Source organism: Apus apus, chromosome 16 (assembly GCF_020740795.1).
Source record: "Apus apus isolate bApuApu2 chromosome 16, bApuApu2.pri.cur, whole genome shotgun sequence".
Lineage (NCBI taxonomy): Eukaryota > Metazoa > Chordata > Aves > Apodiformes > Apodidae > Apus > Apus apus.
The window spans coordinates 5,558,955-5,586,689 of NC_067297.1; the positions used below are offsets into that span (position 1 = coordinate 5,558,955).

General features: G+C 53.7%; 1 protein-coding gene and 1 long non-coding RNA gene across 2 annotated transcripts; both read right to left on the reverse strand.

The window, feature by feature from the left end:
- Positions 1 to 68: 68 nt before the first annotated feature.
- MMP11 (matrix metallopeptidase 11) lies at positions 69 to 17,747 on the reverse strand. The gene is made up of 8 exons (XM_051634073.1): positions 17,658 to 17,747; positions 8,822 to 9,066; positions 7,566 to 7,709; positions 6,422 to 6,555; positions 3,643 to 3,890; positions 3,101 to 3,314; positions 1,463 to 1,720; positions 69 to 547 (listed from the first exon to the last, which is right to left on the reverse strand). Exons 1-8 carry the CDS (start codon positions 17,745 to 17,747, stop codon positions 414 to 416), a joined length of 1,467 nt encoding a protein of 488 aa, XP_051490033.1. The 3' UTR covers positions 69 to 413.
- Positions 17,748 to 24,832: 7,085 nt separating this feature from the next.
- On the reverse strand, positions 24,833 to 26,932 carry LOC127391378 (uncharacterized). The gene is made up of 3 exons (XR_007891037.1): positions 25,760 to 26,932; positions 25,179 to 25,243; positions 24,833 to 25,060 (listed from the first exon to the last, which is right to left on the reverse strand). It is a non-coding gene; the product is annotated as an uncharacterized LOC127391378 (long non-coding RNA).
- Positions 26,933 to 27,735: the final 803 nt, after the last annotated feature.

Consider the following 27,735-nt stretch of genomic DNA (forward strand, 5'->3'; position numbering starts at 1 on the left):
CCAGGCCAGCGTCTGGAGCAGCAGAGGGCCGCTGCTGTGAGCTATGTAAACATAGGAAACGCCATGGGATCAGTTCTACGGGATGGGGTCCAGGTTAATGAGGAGAGTGTGGTCTCGTTCCAAGCTGGCTTGATGGCTTTTGGGATGCTATTGCGGGAAGAGTGTGGCCACATTAAGGGTTTAGTGGCTGCTCTTCCCTGCAAAGAACATGGCAGATGCTTTTATATTGATAGCAACTGAAGCTGGGGCTGCTGGAACTGTAGAGGAGCAAACTTTGTCACTTGTTGTGACAGACACCTGTTGTGTCAGATGCTGAGCCTGAAAGGAAGCCAGGAATGGCAGAGGGAACCCTTTGTGTGGCTGCTGGAGGTCAGGGTGGTGGAAGGGGAGCATGGAGGACACAAGCACCCCCCTCATCTGAAGGAGTTGGAGGAGGGTGTACAGCTGAAGAAGTCCTGGCTGATCTGGCGAGGGTAGCCTTCCAGCACTTTCACCTGGACTGGATCAAACTTCCAGTAATCTCGGCCTCTCAGGAAATAGGCAAATCCTGTGGGTGAGAGAGGAAGGGTTAGGAGAGACAGTTTGCACAGCTCTGAGCTCTTTCCTGCTACATGGTCTAGCTAACTCACTGCAGCATGTGCAATACCAGTAGAGAGCCTGGTAGAGACTGGAGATGCTGCTGGATTCATTTCACTTGAACCCAGGTTTGTGGCTCACACTGTTGTTTCACACTGATTTATTGTTCATGGGAGGATAAACAGGATGGATATTATTTTATATTCCTGGTGGTTTTAGGTATGTTGTACCTATGTAGGGACTCTGCCCTGAGAGGGCAGAGGACGTCTAGGACCTGAACAGGGCCTCTGACAGGGAACTTGTGCAGACCTGCTGCAGAGCAACTGTCACTGCAGGGAAGCTGCCCGGAGATTGAGGCTGTGGAAGCAGCAGGGAGCCATTCCATCTCATCCTTTGGGAGGAAAGAAACAGTCACCTCACCTGTCATCTCAAGCACCCTGGCTGTCCCCAGTGTTTCTGTGGCACTGCCATGCTGTCTTCAGCTTGGAGCACCCCTGGGAGGACTAGGCAGTAACAAAAGCAGGCTGTTCAGTCAGGGCAGGGGCCTATGATGAAGTGTGGGCAGCATTTCTGCTGTCTTCTCATCACTTTGTTAGGAGCAGTAACAGCTGGGTAGGACTCTGTGACCACTTCTCTCTATCAGACACCTAACTATTGATTGTTGCAATTATTAATGATAAAACTTCTCACTTTTATGGAAGAACCCTCAGTTCGCTACCCATCGGAGGGAGCTGCCCCTCTCTCTCCACACTGTATGGCATGTGCTATCGCTGGGAAGTGCCCACTGCTACCAAATGTCTAAATCTGCCCAGTTCTTCCAGCTGGACAGTTGCATCAGCCTGATGAGCACCCACCCCAGGGCGGGCCATGTCCCTGCTGCACCCACCCAGCTCATCCTGAAAAGCCGCGTCGATCTCCGGAGGGACGCCGCGCCAGTCGCCCATGGTCCGGGGGTAGATGTTGTCCACCTGGCGGGTGCGAGGGTTGAAGCGCCAGTAGTTGCCTCCACTGAAGATGTAGATCTTGTTCTTCTCAGCCCCCCACACCAGAGCTGCCTGCACAGGAGTGGCAGGGAGGCCCAGCTCCACAATTGGGGTGGGACCAGATACCCGTCTCTCGCCATCATAAACCCAGTACTGAGAGTCTGGTGAGGGGACAGGGAAGAGAGACAAGGGTTCATAAGCTCTTTGGTGTCTGATAATTTGGCAGTGAGCTGCACAACTGGAGCTGGTGCCTTGGCAGAGCTCCCAGGGAAAGCTGTGCCTGAGTGGCAGAAACCCCACCAGTGTCATGGACACTGTCACTGGCAGGCGCCCAAAGTGCTGGCAGCTCCAGGAGTTTACTTCCCACCTCAGTCCAACCCAGAGGGTGTCAGTGGTGGGATGAGGAGGACTGTTTCAGCAACTGACTTTTCACTATTTGTGGAAATTATACTAAAGGACTTGGCTGGAGGGACCAGTCTCTACCCTGCAGAATCAGCTCTTCAGGGAGAACATTTGTGGGCATGCACAGGCATAAAGGGGGCATGTGGATGTAAGGGAGCAAGCAGCAGAAACCAGCAAAGAAGTTGCCAAACTGAAATAGAGACTGGAAGGATAGTTGCAGATTAGATTAAAATGGGAATCTCTGTAATTAGCCTATGGCATGTAATACTTTCCCCTTATCTCATTTTAACTCATGGTAGAAGCCTGCCAATTTTAGCACTGTAAGTCCCTGTGTGCAGGTCAGGTGCTCAGTAATCTGTTTATGCAGGAACACAGCCTGCAGCGCTGAGCTTTCTGGTTCTCAGCCTCATGGAGCACACTCAGGCCATGCACACCCAGGGCAGCTGGGTGCCAGTGTCATTCTGCATCCCCACTAATAAATTCACACATGGAAAGAGCGTTGAAGAAAAGAGTGGAGCTGAAACAGGGGTTGTTGCTGGTTTTGAATTCCAGAGATGGGCAGGAGGAGGTTTGGCCCTGCTGTGGGTGGTTGGTTTTTAATCCCTGTGGTGGCAGATTGCCTGGCTCTGCATGCAGGCTGCCTGGAGGCTCATTCAGTCTGGGGGTGCTACAGAAGCTCTGCATCCAGGTCTCTGAGGAGTGGAGAAGATGCTGTCCATCCCCTGAGCAGGGCCTCGGGGGCACAGGCTCAGGAGTTTCACAGCCTATGAATGTGTCTTGATCTCTCTCCTGGCACAGTGCTTACCTGGATAGCTGGGGAATGGAGCAAGTGTTTCCTTCCCTCTCCTTTTCATGCAGGATTGCCAGGGCAGAGCCTCAAAACAAACATTTATGTTCCAGAGGAGGAGAGTAGGATATATTGACTGTGTCTAAAATAAAAGTGACCCCTCCTTCTCTCTTGCCCCCTCAATATCAGCTAAAAAGTTTAAAATAAATGGAGAAGGAAACAAACAGCAAGGATCACTGGCTCGCTGAGGAAGCCCAGAAGGTCTATACTGCCAGAAACTTGTTGGGTCCTGAATGCACCTGAGTAAAAAAAGAGATGTTTCCAAGCTCTCTGATCCCAGTCCAGTTCTTACCTCGGAAAAACCAGATATTGCCCATAGGGTCCTCGAAGGTGGCATCGACAGAGCTGGGGATCCCCTGCCAGTGGCGGGAGGCCAGAGCTGGGTAGCCATCCTGCAGCTTTCCAGCCCGGAGCCGCCACACGTAGCGGGACTTGAAGAAGAACAACTCCCCTCGAATGGTGGAGGCAGCGTCGAAAGCCGTGTCGCAGGCGTGGGGCTGCACAGACTGCCAGAGCAGGGTGGTCACTGCTTGGCCTGCCAGGAGGGCCCCTTGCCCAGGCTGGGCTCCACTGAGGGGACATCCCTGTGTCCAGGGAGCTGTCCTGCTTTCAGCCAGTTTCAGTTGGGCACGTGCTGCCCAAAGATCCCCTCCCTGCATGTCCCGGGCTGGCAGTGCCAGCTGTGGGGTCTGGACCAGGGCTCAGCAGCATGGGTGGAAGGCACAGACACCAAAGCAGGGGTGAGGCTGCTGCTGGCCCCACAGCGAGGACAGTCCCAGCAGCTGGGAACAAGCTGTGGTGTTAGGGGAGGACACAGCCAAGCTGTTCACTCACCTCCACATTGGTGATCTCATTTGTTTCAAGGTCTGGCTGGGGCAGCTCTGCTGGCTGAGTTGGGGTTGGGTCAGGGTCCAGTTTGGGTTTCCCATAGAGGTACTGGATACCTTTCTTGTCATCCTCACTCAGGCTCAGTGGGTAGCGGAAGATGTAGAAAGGAGACATCAGTGACTTGGAGACAGCTGTGTGCTGCAGGCCCAGGACGTGGCCAAACTCATGAGCAGCCACCTGGAGAAGGTCAGTGCCTGCAAAGGGAAAAGATGGGAGATGCTTCTGCCTGCTTGTGTGGGGGTTGTTTGCCTCCTAGGCTCCCTACCCGTCATCAGCTTCTGTACCCCATTAGCTATCAGGAAGAAAAGGGTTTTCTGTTTGCTTTTGGACAGAAGAAGTCTACATGGAGAAAGAAGTCTTGCCCATAGAAGGAGTTGCTGGGGTAGTAAGGTTGGGCTTTGTCTACCTGGCCTTGCAGCAGTTGTTGGCTACAGCTGTAGCATATTGGGTCCACATCCGCTGTGGAAGGTACCTGCATCAGTGAGGATTAAAACTTGCTAATGGCCATTGTCCCACAGGCAGAGGGAGCTCATTTATTGCTTGTGTGTGGATTGTAGCAAGAAGAGGATATTTATAAATAAATCAATTAAAAATGGTCTAGTGTCAAGCCTTCACCAGATTCAAACAGATTTATGGGAGATCATGTTAAAGAATTCATGAGCTTGGAGTGTCTAGGAAAGGAGGGGGGGATATGGGTTTCAGTATGCAAAAATATGTCACTTGGCAGGTGTTTGGCTTCCAATGGATCCTTTTTGAAGTTGGTACATTTCAGGGAAGGCTGGAAAAGAGGCCCATTAATCAGAGAAACTTGTGAGTGAGGCTGTTTGTTGACAAGTCCCAGCATATTCATTCGCTTGCCTTCAGCCAGAAATCCTCTGAGCTGCAGCCCTAGTGATGAGAAAGGCAGGGATGTGAGTCAGGCAGCCTCGCTGCTCCAAGCAGGATTTCCTGCTGGCTCCAGGGAAGCAGGTCACTGCTCAGCACTGGGATGGGGCAGTACAGGGGGGTGCAGCTGGGAGGAACACCTCAGAAGGCTGAAGGGGAAGGTCCTCCTGTCTTCCTCTGCTGGTCAGCTTTAGGTGGAAGCAATGAATTTGCACAGCACTGACCCAATTAAACGGACACATCTAGGTCAGCTGAGAAAGTGGGATTTCTAAGTCAGTGATTTATTACAAACTTTCAGACTCTTCTGTTTAGTTTGGCAGGCTCCTCACTCGATGCTTTCCAGTGTTGGCAGATGGGCTGTGCTATTGTCCGGTTCTCTTGGGGAGGTGAACAACAGCACATCTGAAGGAGCTGTGCTGGGGACCATGGCTGGGTCCCTCACAAGGTCCTCCACGGGGAGTCCTGCTTTCTGCACAGCTCTGGGGTGACCCCTGGGCACCTCAGCTCTCTTCATACTTCTGCTTTCCCACCTGTAAAATGGGGCCGAGGATTTCCTGGTCTTGCTGAGAGCTGGAACAAGGATTTATCCATGTTTATATCATATGGCTCTTTTCAGCATATTAAATGGCAATTAGCTGCAAAGAGCTTTTACAACATTTATTTATGGAAGACATGGAGGGAAAAAAGGCCATGGAACAGGTCTGGATTCTGATGGGAACTGCCCCCCTTTTTAAGTTCCTGGTTTGCCTCCAACACTGTCTTTGTGAGAGAATGTAGGAAATTGTTCAACAACACAAGCAGCCCCAACAGAGGGTGAAAAATGGCAGAGACCACCCTTGCCTAAAGAGCAGAAATGCTCTGCAGAAAGATCTGGTGCTCTGTCATTCTTGTTTTGAGTCAGCATGAACAAGGTTGGAGATGTAGCAGGCCTGTGCCCCACACAGAGGCTCAAGTTGATGTACAGCTGGCAGTAAAGTGGACTTTGGAGGAGCTCATCTGAGCACTGAACATTGTCATGGGCAAAATGTCTGGGGAAACTCCAGAGAGGCAGGGGTTTAACTTGGGCTTTGCAGTTGTGTCTTTGTCCCCATAGATAAACTGGGAAGGAGGAGGAGGGGCAGACCTGGGTTAATTTTGGCAGGTCTTGCAGAAACTGATACTCTGGGCACTGATTCAGATGGTCCCAGGCAGTACTGCAGTATCTCATGAGATACTGTGACACCAGGCCCTGAGTGCCCAAGCAGAGAGCTACCAGCTTGGATCTATTATTAGCAAAAGGAAAATAAAGAGAATGAGTCTTGACTTGATGTGGCGTTTTGTGGTCAGAGCATTCCCAGGCCACGGGGGCAGATCTGGATCCTGGGTGGTTTCCCTTTATGGACTTGTTCAATGAGAAAATACTTTCCAAGCAGGCGGTGAACAGTGTGTGCAGAGGCTGAGGCCAGGGCTGTCCTTTGGAAGACAACTCTGTCAGCTGGTGCTTGAGCCTCAGTTTTCCTTCATACCTTCCCTGCTTTATTTCTAACAGCTCCAGCCAGTGCTGGGTGCAATTCCCAAGAAGCAGGGGAGCCATCTCAGCTGTGTCCTTCTTGGTTCCTCTGCACAGGGGGAGCCCACTGGGAAACCAGGGTCCTGATGCTGGACACAGGCTTTGCTGTGGCTGAAGGGTGACCAGAAAAGACCTGAATACTACTAGTAGGGTTGTAAGCAGTAGGCAGACAACAATGCACACCACAAAAATTCTTGCTGCCTCTCAGCTGTACAGGATTCCTGTTCACACCACAACTGAATCATTTCCAAGTGCCCTGATAGGCATCCCTGCCCTGAAAGAACACCATACCCAGGTTGTTCCCAATCGTCCAGGTCTCGTCATAGTCAAAATGGACGTCGCCCTCCCGGTGTGTCTTGGGGAAGAACGCGTGTGCCAGGATCCCTCCAGGGCCATCAAAAGGCAAGTTATCTCCATGCCAGTACCTGGAGGGAAGACAGACTGCACCTCAGACACACGGCCATGTACCTCCCGTGAGCAGCAGCATCTGGCCAAAGGTGGGGAGCCACTGCCAGGAGACAGCAGCTCTCGCTCCCACCCCAGGTTCATCCCACCAGTCTGGATTGACTTGTTGTGAGCCCTTTGAATTGCCACAAACTCAGTTATGCATCAGGGCACTGAGGAAGCAGAGCTCAGTCACACCAAGCCCTGGGGAGTTCATGTTTTCTCAGGGATGTTTCTCTCCTCCCCTTGTTCAGCTTCCAGCCCCAAGCTGACCATGGAGCCTAAGGAATTCAGGAGGTGGCTGCTTGAGCCAAGATTAAGTTGACATAGCTGAGCCATGGGGGGTGCAGAGGGGCAGTGGCAGCAAACCCAGCCAAGCCCTCAGGTCCTCCCTCAAGCCAAGCGTGCTGTTGACTAGTGAAGGAAACCCCTGAGAGATGCGGCCACTTTAGAGAGCTGGGGGAGGCACAGGCAAGTACACAGCATGCAAATCACATCACTGCTTGGACGATCTCCACTGCCTGTAATAGCTTTGTGCAAACATGTGCAGAGCGAAGTCTTTGCCCCTGTGTGTATTTTGCCAAAAGTGAATTTCAGGCCGGCAGCCAAGATTCATTTAACCAAGAAACTATATTTGTCTTTGGGCAGACAGTTACGTCGTTCAGTCAAGGGACAGGATGGAGGACCTGAAGATGAAAAGTCAAAACAAATGCTTAGGAAAACAGCCTGTGGGCAGAGAAATGTAAATGTACCAGGAAAATTAATGAATGATCAGTAATAGTGCTGTGCAGAGCCAGCGTGGAACAGCTGCACTTACACCAAGCAGCCCACGACTGACAAAGAAAAAACAAAACAAAAAAATCCCAGTGTCTGAAAGCAGAAATATGAAACTCCACTGAAGGGCATAAGTTGTGTGCTGGCAGCTCACAGCTTTGGTTAGAGAGGTCTTGGCTGCAAGGCTGCTGCCCTGTCTGCTGCCCACTGTGCTCACCTGGTAAAATCAATGACAATGTCAGCCCGGCCCTCCCGCACCTCGGTGAAGGTCAGCGGGGTCACGTCGCTCCAGACTTTCAAAGCTTCCTCGATGGTCCTTCTCACTTTAGCTTTTACAAGTTGCCACGGGAACCCAATAATTCTGAAAAGCAACAGACACTGGATGAGGAGAGCATCACCTCTTGTCCCACGGCCGCTGCTGTCATGATGACACTAGCTGTGGGGTCAGTGTCACTAGGGCTGCCACTCTCTCTCAGCACCAGAACATCTCCAATCCATACAAGCACTGCTCCAGCAACCTCTTCCAAGCAACATGTGCAGCAGATAGATCCCATCAGTGTTGAAACCCTGCAGCTGGTGGGCCCAGAGGTGAGCTCTCTGAAGAGCTTTGTGGATGCGTGTTTTTCTGGAGTGATGCAGTATTTCCCAGGTTGGCCCCCTTTGAGTCCAGCCCCACAAAGGTGTCTGGGAGTGGTGTGATGTGGTTTCTCTTCCTCAGTCTCTGCACTTTTTGTCCCTGGAAACCTGGGCTCACTCAGAGTAGCTGCTGCCTCTTCTGCCCTCCTATAACATCAGCAGACTGTAGGGTCTGCTTCAGAGGGAGGAAAAAAAAAGGAAGAAGCCTTTCTGTTATCACCTCCTAACACTATGAGGAACTGTCTCCCACACTTAATTAAACAAAGATGATTTACATGCTGTCAAAGTCCATACGAGTGTGCTCACCTCTCCACTCATGCCCCTCTGGGCAACTGGGGAGGCAGCACAACCCTCCCACAAACCTGTTGAGGAGATTTGCAGTTGAGAACGTGTGGGGTGACTGGGGCAAAACTTGACACTGAAGTCGTGTTTATGGGAACATCAATAACAGCTGAATTAAAAGGTCTTTTTAAAATAAACTGTGAAGTGAGCCCACAGCAGGGTGGCCAGGGGAAGCAAAGGCACAGCAGGAGAAGGCCAGGGGTAGAGGCTCAGCTTGGCATGTGTCTGGGGTTTGATGCAGGGAAGTGAAGTTATGGACAAGGGGGTGTTGATGTGGGGCTGAGCGAGGGGTGGGCAGCTGTGCTTATGGCAGCCTGTGCATGAGGGGATGGGGAGGTGCTGGGTGAGACCCCACTGGTGGGTCAGCACGTGGTTCCCCTCCCCGTTTTAGGGCTTCCCCCCAGCAGTCACAGCTGCGCTCCAGGGAGCATCAGGCTGAGGGGCCTGGGGAGGGAGAAACAAACCAGCCTGACTCCGGTTTCAGGCCTCTCTTACTTGTAGGTGAGATCAGTCTTGTCCCAGCGTCCACCCGAGAGGACGAACCGTTTCTGCCGGTTCCGCCCGTTCTGCCCGTCGGGCAGCGCCGGCAGGTCGGGCACACCGCAGCGGGGGGGGCTCCAGCGGGACCCCCGCTCACCCACCGGGGAGCCCTTGGCGGGCACGCCAGTCCCCGCCGCACTCCCCAGGGAAGACAGCCAAGGGCTCTGCTCCTTCCAGGAGTGATGCTTTCGAGGCACGTCCTAAAAGGGAAAAGCAAAGCTGTGACTTCAGGGGCTGGGAACAGAGGTCTTGATGCAGAGTGGGGGGGGATGACTCCCCACAGCAGCAGTTCCACCTCTGCCTGGGGCTGTTCCCCTGTTGCTAGGGCACAAACTGCTCCCCACAAACTCCCCCCATTCCTGGGCTCTGCTGCTGCCAGGCTGGGTCACACCTGGGAGGCACTCTGCCCTGCTGTGGCACCTCCTAAGCACTCAGCTATTTCTGGCCCCTTTTCTCTTGGCAGCTGGCAGGCAGGAAATGCTTTTGCAAACTGTGGATGAGAACCAGACCCAAGAATGAAGCAAATCACTAGGGAGTAAATTCTCCCCATTTGCCCCACATCCTTTATTCCCTCTTGGCCCTGGGTAGAGGTGATATCAATGGGAGGAAGCCTCTAGTCCCCAGCACACACTGTGCTCCCAGCTGTTGCTCCCATGCTCTCTTGCTGTCCTGCTCTGGCGGGCAGGCTCTCAGCATGGCTGAGGGTCAGTGCAACCTGGAGAGCAGGACACACGGATCTGGGGGGGGTGACTTAGAGCCCAGCCCATGGGGCAGAGAGCAGCAGTGACCACCCCTGCAGCCCCTATCCCTGCCTGAGGCCATTGATCCTACAGAAGACAGGACTATACCCCTTGCCTCACTGGGCTGTGACTCACTCGGAGTGACTCACTGTGACTCTGCTTGGGTGTAAGATCACTTGGGCTCTCCCACACTTGGTTGGAAAAGCACAGTTCCTCTTGGCAACATTAACTAGTGCTAATTAGCTGACTTCCATCAGTCTTCCACCTGACAGCAGGACTTTGGGGTCACCATGAAACATGACCCAAGAGTAATCCCCAGCCTACTGTGAGGCATGTGGGGTGAGAAGTCACTGTGCTGCACAAACCAGAGGTCCAAACACAGAAATTTTTGCCTGGCTCTGTGCAGGCAAATGTAAAGGTGTGCGAGCAGCAGGAGAAGCTGAGGTGCAGGGATGACACTTCTCCACCCAGCCAGGCAAGCTCTGTCCCACAGGGCTCCAGAGTGGAGACCTGGGTTTTGGAGGTCCCCTTCCTTCCCCTGCACAGAGCTCTCCTGGCTGCCCTGCTGGGGACACCAAGGTCAGGTGGGCAGGATGCCAGGGCTGCCATGCTGCCCATAACCCGCGTGCTGCCGCCGCTCCCCTCCCTACAATGAGCCCATTCACGCGGCTGGAATGAAGTGTGAAGCTCTTGGCTTTAATTCCCAGCTCCCTCGTGGCCCTGTGCCTCTGAGCCATGCAGGGATGGGCACAGGACATGAGGAGGTCACACAAGGTGCACCTGAAGTGTCCAGCTCTTGGTGTGTCTGTCACCACTCCAGTTTGCTGGCTTGTCCCCAGCCAGACACCCTTGGTGGCTTGGCACCTGCCAGCCTTTGCCTTAGAAACCATCAACCCAGCCCTGGTGTCCCAGGGCACTGTCACACACCATGGGAACCTCACCATTAACACAAACAAAGAGAGAAAGCCATTTTACATCCCAAAAAGCAAAGCCTACCCAACCAACCACCTGTGGCACTGGGAATCCTTCTAGTGCTTTAGTGGAAGGAGGGTGTATGGGCTGGCCTGTCCCAGGGGAGTCTGCACCCAGCTGCTCCTGCTGAATGCTGGGGCCCTGCCAGGTCAGAGGTACCTGTGTCTCTAAGAGGAGCTTTCTAAGAGCTGCCTGGCACCCTGCCTGGGCTGGCAGCTGGTGCCTGTGAAGGACAGATGGCAGGAGGAGCTGATAATGTTCATGTCCTGGCCAATGTCTTTCTCCCAGCCCCAATGAGACACTCTGCCAAGCACACAATGGCAGCTGGGTCACCAAAGCCCAGCCTGGAGGGTCACTCAGCTCCTTGCTCCTTGGTGTGCTCAAGAGCACCTATGGCCACAGGAGACAAGTCCTGCTGCTGAGGACATGGGGTGATGAATATGTCTGGTTTCCCAGGACCAGGAGGTGGTGCAGGTGCTGCTTGAGGCACATGGGGAGAGCCCTCACTGTGGAACTGAGAGCACTGGGAAACTCTCAGAAGTTTTCCAGATAAGTGAGCAGGCTGAGGCTGACACAGATGAGCTTTTTTTCTTGGCTATGCTAAGCACATCCCCCTGGTCTCCCAGGAAGGGGATAATTTCCTTCCTAGCTGGGGCACTGACATAAACCGAAGATGATCGCGCTTCTCCAAGCAGGAGCAGAGAGGGGAGGATCTGCCTGTTTCCCTCATGCCCCAAGGGATCCCAAGCTCTGAGGCAGACCAGAAGTAGGTTTTGTTTGGTTAGCTCAAGGCCGCTGGCACGAATCCCAGCTTCCAGCCATCCAAACCCCACCTTTGCCTTAGGCAGGACCCTCCCTGCTCCCGCCTGCCCTCTGCTGTGACCCGGCCCTGGGAGGGGACACAGGCCCTGCAAAAGGGCTCTGGGTGGCGGCAGGAGGCAGAACTGCCCTGTGCCCCGGGACAAACAGTGAGTCTCTCCCTGTCGTCACTGCACCGACATTAGCACCATGGCAGGAAAGGGCTGGAAAATGCCACTGCAGGCACAGCCAGCCAGGGGAAATGTGACGGGCAAAAACCTCTTGCCAAACAATGCTCAGGAGACGCGTCAGGCTGGAGATTTTGGTCTCCTTGGCTGGACACACCTCACTGCAGGCACTTCCCAAGGCTTAGATAATACGTCCTCTTGCTTAAGGTTGCATCCTTCCCACCCGGTGCTGAAGCCACCCTCTCTTCGGGAGACCCTGCTTTGTTCTCCTGGGCAGTGATATAGTGCCCCAACTGTAGCTTAGGGCTTTGCTTAGGGCTGTGAAGAGAGGATGAGGAGGGCACTGGCTGCTAGGTAACTAGCAAAGCATCCCCACTCCTACCATCCCACAGCCAGGGGGGAAAGGATAAGACCAAAAGTAAAGGAGAGTCCCTGTAACCAAGGGCAGGCTTTAAGAGAGAACAGACCTGCATCTCTGGCTACAGCTGTGTGCAGCCACTTGCACTGCCCAGCACAGTGTGACCCTCCACTGTGCGTGGGAACAGCTTTCAGCCAAGGGAAAAGGGCTTTGCAGTAGAGACTGAGCAGCAAAATGTCTGCACAACACAAGCACAGAGGGGATGCCAGGCCTGAAACCAAGGGTCGAGGGCAGTAAGGACATCAGAGGAACACAGTTATACATGGAGAGGGCTGTGCTGCAGGCTGGCCACAGCCCCTTGCAAAGAAAGTGCCTCTTCCTTGCAGCCTTGTGGCCAAAAGCCTGAGGTGGGGGACAGGAGAGGATGGACAGATGCCACGGGAGTGCCAAAACCACAGCCAAGATACAGACTGCCCACTTGGTTCCTCGCAGCTTTATCAGCCCTCTAGGGCTGTGATACAACAGCCATCACTTCTGGGTCTGCTGGGGCCAGATGAACACCAGCCAAGCTTCCCAGGAAGTGTCCCAGCCATCCCAGCGAGCTGGGAGCATCTTTAACCTCATTGTGTTGGGCAGCACTTGCCTTCCAGAGCCTCCTGGGAGGACATACAGTTGAAGCAGCACAGCTCCAGTGGAGTATCAGCAACACTGGGTATAAAAACTTCAAGAGTGAGGCCAGTCCCTGGCACTGACAAGCCCTGTTCTCTGCTCTGCCTGGGTCCATCCTCTGCTCCCTGCCCTGAACTTAAACTTGTCTCCTCTGTCATGTATCTAATTACTTGGGCTCCTGCCTGCTTCTGCAGCAGGGACATGAAAGGAGACCACCCCCCTGTCAGACAGGAGTGACTGGACAAGTTACAACATGAATCCCATCAGTCTCGGATACTTCCCCTGTCACTGGGGGCTGTTTCCTTTTCTGCTAGTGGATAGGCTCATGGGTTTTCTTCCCACTTCCCTGTGCCTTCTCCTGCTGCTTTTCCATCTCTTTCTCCTTTCTCCTTCTGTTACTCAGTGTTTGGTGAGGCCCTGCTGTTTGCTGTCTCTTTGGCTAGTGGCATTATCTTCCTCTCAAGTATGAGCCTGCACCTCAGAGCACTCCTGCTCCTCACTTCAATGCATGGGGAAGGAAAGCAGAGATGCTTTCTCCTACAGTTCCCATATAAGACAGATCTCTCACCCCATTTCTGTCCACTGGTGGGTGGCTGTTCCCCCAAGGGGCTCTGCACCCCCTTAACAGGCTGCAGCAATGTTCCTGCCTGTTGTCCTGATGCACAGAGCACCACGGCTGTTTTTTTGGACAGCCTGCCTCTCAACCCAGCATAGGTTTGCAGGGGTCGGGTTTGAAAGTGCAGCTATAGCTGATGGTTAATGGTAAAACTGGAGCCATCTGGTCAGATTGTGTCCCAAAAGCAGACTGGCCTTGGAAGGTGCTAACACTGCAGCTGACATTTCATGGCAGAAACATTGTGGTCTGGTCAGACCCTGAGCTGAGCTGTGCTCCTGGCTGAGGCACTCTTAGTGGAAACAATGGAAACTTGGTGGCAACAGTGTCCTGGCAAAGCCACCACATATATTGATCCTGCCTCCCCTGTAACAAGGGAGAGTCTCCCAACTCCTCTAACTGTGCTTTTTACAGAAGATACTTCTGCTACAGGACTGGCTCCTTCGTGCTGGGCTGCAGCCCCATCCCACTGTGGACAGAGCCAAAGGGAATGCAAAGGTTGAGGCTAAACTTTGGCCAAATGAGGCCAAACTGGAGGTGCCACAGTGGCTGGCCATGCATACGCAGTTGGAGGTTCCTCCCCATACTCTGTGGCACCATCAACACTAACTCCTGGGGCCTGACAGTTTATTTCCGGATTATTTGGTGGTAGTTGTTGTTGGCAACGAAAAAAGGAAAATGTTTATTTTTCCTAAGCAACGTGGGACATGAAACATTATGGACTGCAAATGTTTATGCCCACAGACAGAATGAGAAGACCCAGGCTCTGATGTAACAAGAGAAAGCAAATGAATAAACACTGCAGGACTATTTTTACTATCAGGCACTTTAATTACATGACAGTTTGTGAGTCTAGTCCATCAACAACACCACAACCAAGCTGCTGGTGTCACCCAAGGAACAGTTTGTCAGAAAGAGGAGTACTCACAAAGCAAACAAGCCCCAGGATGCCAGGAGAGCAAAAGGTTTCAAGAGCCCTTAATCTGATGACCTAGAAATCCCCTTGAAACCAAGAAACTGCTCTAGGATGCAGCACATTCCAGCCAGAGGAGGAAGGGTGTAGAGATGTTTTGTTCATTGTGCAACTACATCCAGGTTAAGGTGAGCAGTGAGCTATTGGTGCCCAGCCCAAGGACAGCAGCTGGGACATGTCCCACTGGGTACAGTCACCTGGCACAGTGCAGCCCTCTTCACAGCTATGGGGGAATGCTCTACCTTCAGGGAGCATATGATGCTCAGATGCGCAGGCTGGGATCTCCAAACCCACAAGACGACCACTGCCCACCTGCCCAGTGTCTTGGAAGTGTATGGATGGGGTTTCCCCTTCTGCTAATTTTCACAGAGCCACTTTTGTGAGGTAGTGATGCCTCTCTCCTGCACAGATCCCACTAGGAGGAGGAGGTCTGGTCACCCGTGTCCTCCTGTGGGTCTCATCTGCACCAGAATCTCAGTGAACCTCTAAAAACATATCTGTGGCCCTCAGTAAACCTCTAAAGTGCTCCAACTTTTCATTTTGCTGGACAGGTATGTGCAGACTCAGCAGGGTTTCCACTCACGTTACAAGCTGAGCAGTCCCTGGTGTAAGAATATCCAGGAACCCTTTGTTCACCTGCCAGTGTATTTGGGATCAGTAGGAAAGAGCCGACAGTCTCTCTGGTGTGAAAAGTGATGATTTTCCCACAGAAGATCCTTTTTTAAACAAGACCCACACAGTGCACCCCGAGTTATGGTGCCAGGGCAGAGTGTGCCAGCTGCACACCCCGAGCCTTGCCACACCACAGGGTGTGCGTTGCATGTGAAAGCACAAACACAACAAACCCACTGGAGAATAACTGCTTACATGTGTCTTCAGTCTCTCCCAGAGCAGAGGATAAACATGTCTAAAATTACCCCAGCACTCACTGCCTTATTTAAATAGCCAACCCAAAGAGTGCAAATCAAACCCTTCCTGCGGGAGCCCTGAGCGAGGCCGGCGGCCGCTCCCAGGCGGTGGAGAAGGCAGCACCGTGCTTCCTGGGGGGAACCTGCTGGGTTCAGGGCAAGAGCTGCAGGATATGCCTCTCGAGGGATTACGCTGGCAGCTGGGAGGGTGCCCAGCACTTCTCCATGAGAGACAGTTTCCCAGCAAATGGGCTGACTTTGATTTCCCAGGGGAGCCGAGAGCAATGCAGGAATTCAGGCTCTGCGTGTGCACTGCCCCGAGGACTGCAGAGCTTTTGTTCTCAAGTTTTACAGGGGACACCAGACACGGCCTGTGTTCTGCTCTCAGTTTTCTCTTCCTTTCTTTAGGTGCTAATGCAAAAGCGAAGGAGATCTACAGGATTTGCTACAAAGAACACAGCTCCTTCTGCAACTGGCTCTGTGTAGCCTGGCTTTAAAATGAACCTCAGCTGTTGACTCCCCCCCCCTGCCCCGACCTCAGCGTTGCTGTTGTGGGTTGTTACTGGGGCACCAAATAACACCAGGTGATGCTTCGTGTGGTCCTTGGCCACCCCATCTACCAGCACAACTGGAGGAAGTCACCATCATCTGTCTTGTAGGAGTGTGAGTCTCTTTTCCCAGCTCAGCCCCTTGGCTCCTTTCTCATTCATCACCCAACAGCAAAAAGTGCCCAGACAGGAAATTAGCTGCTATTAGACACAGGGAAACATCTCTTTGTGTGGAGAGACTGGAAGTAGCTGGAGAAGTGAACATGCCATGGCGTGGCAGTGCTCTCTCTCTAGTGATGCTGTCTTTACCTCAGAGGCTCTAGAATGACCTTCAGAAGCCTTGACACCAGATAAGGAACCCAAAAGGACAGCTATTTGGGATGGGGGAGCTGCTATGTGAAAGGATGCTGAATCTGCCCAATTCCAACCCCAAACCAATGCAGCCACCACCTCTGCAAAGACTGAGGAAAATACAGTGGTTTGAAATCCAGAGCTCTACATGGCTGGTCAAACACACCAGCACCAGATGTACCTGTAGAAGCATAATCTGGAGTTACTCCAGCCATGAGGAAAGGATTAGCACTCACGATGCAGAGCATTAGCCTGGGATGAGGAGAACCCATCTCTGGGCAGCAGACTACTGCTTGGGGGGACCTTCTTCAGGAATTTGGTGGTGGATCAGATGGGCCAGAAGCCTGAGCAGACCTGGACCCCTGCATTAACTCTGTGCTTGTCCTGCAGTTTGGTGTGTTTCCCCTGTCCAAGGGGTACTGATCAAGGCAGCTGAGCCCCAGCAGCCTCTGGACTCAGCAGCTGTGAGCACTGGCAGAAGAGTAGGAACAATGCACATGGCAGTGGGACTGGACCCAGGTTCAGATGGTGTGAAATCTCCCTTCCACAGGGAGCCTGCACAAGTCCTGGCCAGCAGCAAGACCAGAGGCTGTGCAGGTCCCTCCAGGGGTGACAGCTCCTCAGCTGGCAAACAGCAGCACGTGGGGCACCCCAGCCCAGCCAGTGTCCCTGCAGGAACCAGCAGACTCCAGCTTTGGGCAGGTCCCTCTCATCCCACCCCTGGCCCTGTTCAGAAGGGGATGAACTCCTCGGGGCAGGGGCATAATGGGGGTGCAGGGTGTCACCAGCCAGGTGCTTGGCCTCACCTTCCTCAGGGGCAGAGCGGAGCCAAGTGCTGTGACATTTTGTTTGGAATAATACGAGCACTTTGGGGGCCAAGGCTGCTCCGTGCCAAGTCCCAGCCCACAGCATATTTAGCAGCCAAGTTAGAAAGTACTCAGATGACAGAGCTGATAATAAAACCATCGACAGAACCTGAACTAATCCCCTTGGGCTGCTACCGGGCATTTGCTCTGTCATTATTTGATGGCACACTGGCACAGCGCGTGTGTATAATAACCCAATTACACATGCACATTCCCAGCACAAGGAGCTCTCTGTCCTCTCCCGTCCCCCGAATCCCTCGCACGCCGCCGCTCTTCCCCGGCAGCGGCATTCCCTGCTGCTCCCAGCTCCATCCCAGGTGCTGGGATCTGGCAGGCATGTGCAGGAAGAACGAGCTTTGCTGCTCCCCTCCTGCCTGCGCGTTGGATTCACCCCTTCTGTCTCGTCTCCCCGTAACTCTTGGCGGAATGGCCAGCGCATGCAGGGCGGTATCGGAGGCAGGGACCGCTCCGCTGCTTTTGAAGGCAGGGGGATCCCGTGTCCTCTCCTGAATCCTCCTTGTCCCGCTGCCTGCCCTGAGAGCCCCTGTTTCCTTTCCGCTCCTGTGAAAACTCCCCAAACACGCCAGGAGGTGCCCCCGGAGCAGGGGTGCTGAGGGGGGCGGACACGGCTGGGGCAGCCGGTGACTCCCGGCCCCGCGCCAGCATCCCGTGCCAGCATCCCGGGGGCTGCAGCGGGCTGGGGGGGATGCTGCACCGGAGAGCCGCGGGGCGAGGGGCGCCCGGGTTTGGGGAGCGGGGGAGAAGGACACACACACAGACAGAGGCAGCGGGGTGGTCCCGACTCACCGGTTTATGTCGGCGGGCGGGGGCGGCCGGGGCGATGTGCAGCAAAGCGGCGGCCAACAAGGCGGCGGCGGGCAGCGGCGGACGGGCCATGCCGGGCGGCGGAGCGGGCTCGGACATGGGGCGAAGGAGGGAGGAGGGAGGGGGGGGGGTCCCCGCTGAGCCTTTTATCCCCCCCCCGGGGCCGCCTGCCCTCCTCCCCGCGCCTCCTCCCGCTCCTGCCTTTTGTTCTCCCCGAGTGGCGGCTGTACGGGCCGGGGGGGGACACGGGGGCCCGGCGGCATCACGGGAGGGGGGTCCCGCCCGCACCGCCCCGCTCCGCCCCGGGAGCGGCTGGGCGGAGCGGGGCGGTGCGGGCGGGATCCCTCTCCCTCGCCTGCTTGTCCCTGTCCCCTGGCCTCTGTGGAGGTCCCTGGAGCCGGACACTGCTCCTGCTTTTGCAGCTGCTGGAGTCACCGAAACCCGACGTCCGTCCTTCCAGTCCTGCGACTGGTTTCTGTCTGGGTTGGGATGGCTTGTCACGGGTGGCGTCCACCTCTCCTGCCTTGGGGGTACCAAGGAATAAAAGCAATTCTCTTAGACCCCCAGTGCCCACCAGGACTGTGCAGTCACAGAATCATTGTGATTGGAAAAGACCTTTCAGATCATCGAGTCCAGCCACTAACCCAACTCTACTGAATCCACTCCTGAACCACGTCCCTCAGCACCACATCTACACAGTTTTTAAGCACTTCCAGAGATGGTGACTCAACCATCTCCCTGGGCAGACTCTTCCAGTGCTTGACAACCCTTTCAGTGAAGAAATTTTTCCTAATATCCAATCTAAACCTCCCCTGGTGCAACTTGAGACCATTTTCTCTCCTCCTATCACTTGTTACTAGGGAGAAGAGACCGACCAGCCCCTCTCTCCAGCCTCCTTTCAGGCAGCTGTAGAGATCGATAAGGTCTCCTCTCAGCCTCTTTGTTTCCAGGCTAAACACCCGAGTTTCCTCAGATGCTCCTTGTAAGCCTTGTTCTCCAGACCAACTTTGTTCCCCTTCTCTGGACTTGCTCCAACACCTCGATGTCTTTCTTGTAGTGTGGGGAAATATCTGCTCTCTGGATTTAAATGTGTCTGCACCCCTGCTTGGCCCCTGCAGTGCTCTGCTGTGTGCCTGACCCTGCACTTATCATTTGCAAGAAGGCTTTCCCTGTATGCGATGCTCAGGAGGGAGAAGGAAGGGAACACCCCTCATTTTGGAGGTGGCAAAGCCTCCAGCCACCCAGTCACCTGGAGATGAAGGCAGCAATGCACAGAACTGCTTTCTTGGTTCCTGTTTCTATGCAAGAAGACCTGGACTGTGTCAGCATCCCCTCAGTAGACTGAGTTCAGCTGCAAATTGTTTCAAGAAATGTATGCAAATAAGAAAACTTTGATCTCCAGCTGCCTGGGCTAGTGTGCAGGGAGTGGGTCAGGCTTCCTGACATCCTGGGCTGTATTACTGTTTTATTTGTCTGTGATCAGTTGTTCATGTTTTATTTTATGGGAACCATATTGAGGATGTAAATACTGGGTACGGTGAGCAGATGTGAGAAGAAAGAGCCTGGTCATGGCCATGCTTGGAAGGTGCTGCTGTGCTCAGCTAGTGGCTGGATGTCCCTGCACCAGAGCAGCGTGTTTGCTGTGTCCCCGAGGCTTTCCTCGTGAGAGACAAGAGGGAAGGAGGGAAGAAGCAAAAGGGAAGAGAAGTGAGGAGCTGGTGTTCACAGGGTTCAGACTTCACACTGGAGAATTTACCCTTCTCCTGCTCTTCTGGCTGTGCTCCGGGAATGCAGAGCAGATCCTGCCTTCTTGCCTTGCTCTGAGCCAGACAGCCGGGTCCCAGCGAGAAAAGCTTTCCTGCCTTTGTCTCTCATTTCTTTAGTGTCTTTTCTTTGAATGGTGGTGTCTCTGGGAGCCTGGTGCCTTCCAGCCCATGGCTGTGGAGCCTGTTGGTGCCTTGGGGAAGCGGGGAGAGGCGTGGGAGCAGCCTGTGAGGCAGCGACAGGCAGTTTGGCTCTTCTTAATAATAAAGGGAGATTTTTGAAGGGAGTGTTCTGGGAAGCACGGTCCTTGCAGAGATGGGACTGCATGTGAGAGCTGCTGGCTCCTGCCAAGGCATTTAACACAAAAGGCAGTGCATAGTGTGTTTGGGATTACAGCTATTTCCCAGCCAGCAAGGAGGTGTTTAGCTGTGAGAAAATGGCCCATTGGGCATTTTGGGGGCTTGTGTGCTTGCCTTCTGCAGAGGGCCCTAAGCACAGCCTGCAGAAGTGATTGATGCTGGTATTCCTGTGCCTGGAGCTCTCTCAGCCACTGTCTGTCCATGCAGCCCTCATCCCCACCTCAGTTTGCAGCTTGCTGGATGTACAGAGGCAGACGAGCACAGGGCTCCCACCCCAGCCCCAGAGAGCCAACAGCCTGACACCTCTCAGTGCAGGCACTGTCTGGTTGTTTTCCTGCCAGACTGGAGCCAAGTTTGGGGTTCAAGGACCTTGTGATGGCTGCACGAGCTTGGTGGAAGCCTTTGTGGTCAGAAAGTCCCTCCAGTCACTGATGTTGCTGATGGATCATCCCCACGCATGGCACTTCTGTCTTGGCACCTGCCTCAAAGCCTTCCAGTGCTATTGAGCGGCAGAGCTGTGAAAGGTTTTCCAAATCCTTCTGGCCACAAGCATTAGTTCTTTTTCCCGTCCCCTAAGGCTTTCCAGCAAGGAGGGACCTTGTGAACCTTTGGGCAAGAGAAATGACATTGTCTTGACAGGAACCACCAACCAGGACTGACCTCTCAGTAGCCCCCTTCCCAGAGAGTGTTTGGTGGAAATAGGCTGTGCAAAAGGGAGGAGGGAACAGCAGGTCCAACTCTGCTCTGCTGTGGCAGCAAGGAGGTGGAATAACTCTTTCCACTTGGGTGTGAAACTGCTGCAAGACACTTTGGACTGAGAGGAGGTGGAGGAAGAGTTCTCTGATGAGAGCTAAGGGGGAAAGGGGGGGAAGTGAGAGAGAGAAACTGAATTTAAATGGATTAAGCCTGTCTGTCCAAAGTCCTTTGTTTCCTGCCACCTCCCTGGTGTGACTTTCACAGCTGCATTCTGTGGGGATGGAGACCTATTTTAGGCTCTCTGCAAAGTCAGCATGGAGCTTTACACCTCCTGGGCATTTCCCTGGGCAGCTGGAGGAGGGTCCAGGAACCAAATCCCCAGGTCTGAGAAAACCCTTTGATTTCTCTAATGTCTTTCCTGTCCTCTCTGTAGATTCCTCATGAATTGGAGCCTCCAGCATCACTGCTCAGTGGGCGACAAATGGGGATGCATCCACATCAGGGAAGTCTCTGTTCTCACCTCTCACTTCTGGGATTCCCCTTTTCTTTTGGTCCTGGCATCTTGTTTTCTCCTGGCCACTTAAAGTGCGTGTTTGTACAGTTGGTGGTAGGTGCAAACAAGGCTGGGGGGTCATGCACAGTGAACTGCCCTTGAAAACACCAGAGATCAGGAGTATTTCTTGAACAGGCCTTGAATTACTTGGTTCTTCTCCTCAGCTGGCAGCCCAAAGCCTGGGCACTGGGAGGAGAACATGGAGTTAGAGCAAACTTGGCCTGGACTCACAACTGGAAAGGTAAAATAACATGTAAAGTAAAATGTCTGTTAGTCAGCAAAATGCTTTGTTTCAAAGCCCTTTTTAGCTATTAAAGATCTTTTAAATGAAAATGCCTGGATTTGTGCAGACTATTCCTGGATCCAAACAGCCCACCTTGAACACACCAAAGGAAAATATTTTTAATTTTATCCAGACTTCAGCTTAACTAGGCCAAAGTAACAGTCCCACTATGAATTTCCAGAAAGCCTTGCTTGATCCACTACCACTTATTTTGCTTTTATTTTGCTTTGCCTTAAAAAACCCCAACAAACCAAACAACCCTTTGTTGACCTTAATTCTGTGTTGAACCCAGGGGAGCAGAGCCTGCCCAGGTTGGGATCTGCCTGGTGTACACCCTGAGGTGGCTCTCAGGAAACCAAGGGACACACATGGAGCCCAGCCCAGCCCGTGAGCACCTGCAGGGCTGCTGGGCTGGCACTGCAGCCTCCTCCAGCCTGGGATCAAGCGAGGTGGTGGTGGGACTGTCCTGCCTCTCACCTAGCAGAGGTGCACTGCAACTGCCCAGGGGTCCAGTGCAGCAGTAGGTGCCTGGGGGAGCAGCTCAGGCAGCCACAGCTCAACCCCCGTGAGCTTCACGCCGTGCCCGAATGGCTACAGGGACGTGTGGCTCTTCCTCCTCCTCCTCCTCCTCCTCCCGCAGCCCTGGTGCAGCTGCAGCCAGCCCTAGGATGTGGCCTCCGGGAAGCAGCTCCCTGCTGGGCCGTGGTCTGGGCAGGACAGGGACGGGCTGCAGCCGCGGAGAGGTGCACCCAGTGTTTGTTGTCTAATCATCTCCTGCCCCCGTGCCAGGAGCCGAGCGCACACAAACAGCGCCGGGCTCCGGTGAGAAGTGCTGCCTGCGAGATAAGCCAGGCAAGGAAAACACATCCATCTTCGTGTCTCTTGGCCTCAGATGGAGTTTCATCTGCTGGCATTTTCCTGGCGTAGGCTCAGGGCACACCACAATTCACCTGAGGAGCCAGACGCCGGGGAGCCAGCTCCCATTCCTGGCAAGAGGTGTCAGCCCTGGCTGGGGCAGATCGCGACGGCTGCGAGGAGCTGGGGGTTGAGGCCCCGTTGGTGCTCAGGGAAGGGTGCTGAGCACCCGTGACAGCCTGGACCTGGCTGCACATCACCAAGAGTTGTGGTCATCACCCGAGCAAAAGGTGAATCCCTGCCCAGCGTCCCTGTGCCTGGCCCTGCTCCCGGCACCCGGCAGAGCCCGGGCCAAGAGCTTCCAGCCAGCAGCTGGGACAGAGCAGGAATCACAGGTCTTGGGGAGATGCAGAGCCGGGGTGGGAGCGCAGAGCAGAGCAGAGCAAGGCTGGGCTCCAGCCTGCGGCTGCTCCGTGCCTGATAAGGCGCTGCTAGTGCCGTCTTGCCGCGCTCCCGACCTGCCAGCTCCGCGCAAACGGAGCGTCCTGGTGAAACGCCCCCCACCCCTGGCTCCTTCTGATCCTCTCCGAAGCTGAGCCGAGATTGGAATGTCTCCTGGGATGTGATTCCCTCTAGCCTAAGGGGGACTGCATTAACAAAACCCAGCGTGAGGGGTGGAGGCGATGGGGGAGGAGGCAGGTAGGGCTGGCGTGATGGGGCTTTTATCAACAAGTCGTGAGTCGGCTGGAAATGTCCCATCCTGTCCCCTCTCCTTTCCCCTGTCCCCAGAGCCGAGCTGTGGAATTCAGGGTGTAGGTCAAGGCTTTTCTTCACACACTCTTTTGCTCAGATCAGCCAAGACCTTCACTTCCCTGCCTCCCTCCCTCTCCCCCTCCTCAGCTCCTCCCTGGAACAGGTACCACTCCCCCGGAGAGCTTGCACAGTTGGGAATGAATCCCGCACGGCACACACAGCCCATCCTTTACAGAGAGCTGAGGTGTTTGCTCAGGCCACTGGTTTTGCAAAGGCCAGAGAAAAAGTGTGCAAGTTGCTGTGGAAGAAGCTGTGGATGGTCTCTGTGTTGAGCTCAGAGCTCTGTGGTGGAGGCTGCAGCTGAAAGAAGAGTGTTTCAGCAGAAATGTTGACAAACAAGAGTACATGGCTGGGCTTCCATGCATGTTTGTAGGGGAAGCAAGAGGAAGGGGAGATCCTGGCCCCTACAGAGGGAAGAAAAATGGGCTCCAGTGTCTAGCTTCTGGCTGAAAGGAGGTGTTGGAAGCTGGTGGCTGGACAGCCTCAGTAGGGCAGGGAGAGGACTGGGGTGGATAAAACACACAAGGTGTTTTGGAGAGCTGAAATAGAGGACCCTGAAACTCAGGTGGCTGTGAACTGTTTGTGTAAAGGCTGCAGCATCACACAGCATCTCTGGCTGCTGTCCAGGCTTTGTCTTTGCTTGGCCAGGGAGGTAGTTACTGTAATAATCTAGTTCAGAACAGTAGCTGTTCATGGGTTGGTGCTATCAGCCTTCTAAAAGGTGGTGCTCCTGCCTCACACAACAGACCTTATTCTGGCTTCCATGTTCACTCACATGTTGCTTCACTGCAGACACCTCTGAGTTGCCAGCCCCGTGCTGGAGCTGTGCTTGGGGAACCACCAAGTGCAGCTCCCTGGAGGTGTTTGCTGTGTGTCTGCAACAGAGAGGGGGGAAACCAGACCAGCCAGGGAGCAGCTGTGCAGGAGTGGAGGGAAACAGCCTCTGGGTAGACTTTTAGGTGAGGAGGAAATGCCAAGCCTCAATCCCATGGACTGGGACAGTGCAGGTGAAGCAGGGAGTCTGTAAGGGTGTGAGATCCCCCAGGGCCTGCTCAGCACCCACGTCTCCTGCAAGGGGTGTGAGCTCACTGGCTGGGCAATCCTGGCTAGTGGAGAGGCAGGATGGGCAGTGTCTCCTTGCTCAGATCCTGCAGGCACACAGCAAACCAACCTGCACTGGTGTTTTTGCTCTGCAGCTGTGAATAAAGCAAAACAAAAATGTCTGGGCTCTAGTTTGCCATCTTGTCCCATATTTAGCAGGTGAATTCTCAGAGCTTGCATTAATTGTTATCCTTGTGGTGTAAGGATACATCAGAGGTGTTTTGGGACACAAAAGCTCTTCTTTAAGTTAGAGCTAATGACATCAGCCTGGGATCAGAACATGCCTCTGAGTGCACAAGCCCTACTTCTGGGTACAAAGGAGATTGAGAACTTCTGAGATGCAGCTGCCAAGGGGGACCTTCTTTTTCTACCACATTCATTTTCCTCATCCAGGAGATGAAGGCATCCACATTCCACATTTGGTACTCTCCTCCAGCCATGGGTCACCAGATTGGGTTTAAATAGAATAGGTAAATGCAGACATGTACCTACACCTGCTGGGACCCATGGGCATGGCTGAGGGAAGAGTTGTCTGAAAACCCAGAGCAGAGCAGTCTAGCTCAGGTGTGCTCCAGAAGTCAGGCCCTGAGGTTCAAACAGGAAACACTCATGGTGTGAATGGTTTCACAGACCAAAAGTGGGCTAGCATGAATGAGTTAAAACCCTTTCGTTTGCTTTGTGAAATTTATTGAAAACTACATTGTTCATCTGCTGAAACTTCACAGCTGTTGAGATTGCCCTCGGGGCAAACCACATCCAAGAAATGGCATGTAGATCCTGGGAGCACAAGACTTGAAAGCTGAAACAGCATTCTGTTGTGCCTTAGTTCCCTTCCCTTGCAGTCACATCTGGCCATCTGCAGCTCCTCTGGTTAGACACTGTGCTTTTTCTTCCTCCCTTTTCTCATCTCTTGCAGTACAGTCACTTCATTTCACAGCGTGGTGTTTTGGCTGCAAAGAGACTGAGGGAGCAGAGAGCAAGAGGTCTGTGCAGGGAGAGTGGGCTCAAAGCCCATGGCACCCATTGTGAGGCAGGGCTGCCTGCCAGGCTGCAGCCACCAGGCCATGAGTGTCACCCACCTCATCCTGCTGCTTCCTTATCCCTTGGGGCAATGGGGTGAGGCAGGACTGCAGGAAATGTGCCCCTTTGATGATGGAAAATCTGTGAATTCCTTGGAGCAGTAGCAACCTCCTTGTATTACTATTAATTAATTTATCTATTTATTTATTATTATTCAGTTGCAACTTCTCCTTACAAAAAACTTTACAGGATAAAAAAATCATGTGACTTCAAAGCTCCATGTGGACTTGGGAGCCTGAAAGCAGCAGCAGAATTAGGAGTTGCCAGAGCTCAAAGATGAGAACAAGAGCAGGACCTGAGAAGCGCAGGGACTGCAACACATTCAGTCAGGAATGATTCATATAGTCATTTTAAGTAGCAAACACTTTTTTTTTTTTTTTTTTGAGGAGGGATTGTTCACAAACAAAAATATTGGCTAATTCATCAGACGCTTTCTTCTGCTTTGAATAGTTTGCCCAGATCCCCGAGCAACCATCCCGTGCAATTTGCTGTTAACCTAAATAACTTCAGTTCAGGTACACCCAGAGCACTGCCCAGATCTGCCCCTGCATGCAGCAATTAGGGTTCTCCAAGCACAAACCTGCAGCTGGGGAGGCAGCAGGCTCCATGGCCAGCATCTCCTGGTGGCTTCTGCGGGTGGTGGCCGGGGACAGGGACGGGGAAGGGATGCTCTGCAATGTGGCATGGAGAGGCTTCTGTGGAAACGTGTCACTTGTGGGTGGCCCTGCTCCCCTGAGCAAACACCCCGAGGATCTGCAGCCTGGTAGAGGCAGACAGGCGCTGTGTCACCTGCTGGAGGGGCAGGGGCAGGTTTGGGGACCCGAGGGGGCCAGGTGTTGCATTCCTTACCTGTGACATAAGCCCCTGCAACCCCAACACGTGGGGAATTCCTGTGTCTCTTTGTGACATCGAGAGGATTTAAGTGAGGGAAAGTCTGAAGGAGGAGATCACTATCTGCTTTTAGAGCAACAGTGGAGAGAGCAGTTGGAAAAAACAGACCTGCTTTTTACAAATCTTGTCTTACCTGATCCTGCTGCCATCAGGAGGGGACACAAAGGGTGGCCAGTGCACCAGGTTATTCCAAAATGACTGGTTTTGAGTAAATCTTTCCAGCAGAGTTTAGGAATTCTCTACTGCCTTTCAGATATGTATGTCCCTTAATCCAGAACTAATGCTCAAGTGTAGGCAAGCCCTAACGCTTGAACTACATAAGGAGGGATCTTCTGGAGCAGGGGAAGCAGGCAGAGACAGAGCTACTGAATTGATTCCATCAAAGATCACATTTAGGCTGAAAAATAGGGGAGTTGGGCAGTTTGGCCAGGCAAGCAGTGAAAAACAGGGCCCTGCTTCACAGGTGCCCCGAGGGGAGGACAGCTCCCCATGCAGGGCCCTGTGCAGGAGACCAACCAGTGCTCCCAGCTCCAGCGCTGAGGACTCTCCAGCTGGGAGCAGAGGGCTTGGAGTGGGTGGCATGTGCACGGGTGGAGTTGTGTACACTCAGCCTTCTCAGACAGCCACAATAAATTATCTCATTAGTAAACCCAGGTTGCTGTGCTGCTCCTCAGCACATACCCGGCCTCCCACAGCACAGAAAAACTTTGTGTCTAATTAACCAAATCAAAGGGTCCCCCCAGACGCAGCTTCAAGGGACGCTCTCAGCTTGAAGCCCAGGCTCCTTCATCGAGTTGTGGCACTAATGAACCTTAGTTTCCTATGGCTGGAGGTCTGGCATTCCCTACCCCCCCCTGCAAGTCTGTCCTCTCCTCCCCCCAGCACATGCCCAGCTTCTTCCTACAGCCAGGAAGAAACGAGGAGCCCCTGGTGTGGTACCCCCAGCCCCGTGTGCTGATGGGCTCAGCTGTGCTCACACGTTGGTGGCACAGAGCTGAGCTCTCATCCTGGGGCTTCCTCGTGGTGAGGGGCTCCCTGAGGTCACCCCTTTCTTCCCTCCTGCCTTTTTTCCTCACGTCTTTAAGTCCTGTTTCCCTACAAGTCCTCGTGGCTCAGCTCAGCAGAACAGGGCAGCCCAGGGAAGGGACCCTGCTCCCCCAGAACACAAGGCTGGGAAAAGGGAAAAAAAAGCAGGTGCTGCTGATGCAGGGGCTTTCCAGTTACATTCTCCTGGTTTCACAACTTGCCCCCCTCTCTTCTTTATCAGTGGATGAAAGACAAGCAAATGCTGAATGTAAAACGCTGCTGTTCCAGCGGAAAGCAGAACTGCACGGCACAGCTCCTGGGGCAGGCAAGCTCCCTGGTGCGGTAGGAGGAAGGATTTGGGGGTGTTACCCCTCAAGACATCGAAGCTGTGCTTGTTTGAGGCACAGTCCCTTCCCTCAGAAGCACAGGAGCTGCAGCTCTACACCCCTGCCTGCCCAGCTCCTGTGCCGGGGGGTGGCTTTTCTTTACAAATGCTTTTCTCTTCCCCTCGTGCTGGAAATTTGATTCTACAAAAACACTTACACAGCAGCTAATTGCCAACCCTGCAGTGACTTAGCTCTCTAATTCCTGCCAGTCAATGAACCAGTCCAAAGAGCTGGTTTTCATAATTTGCTGAAT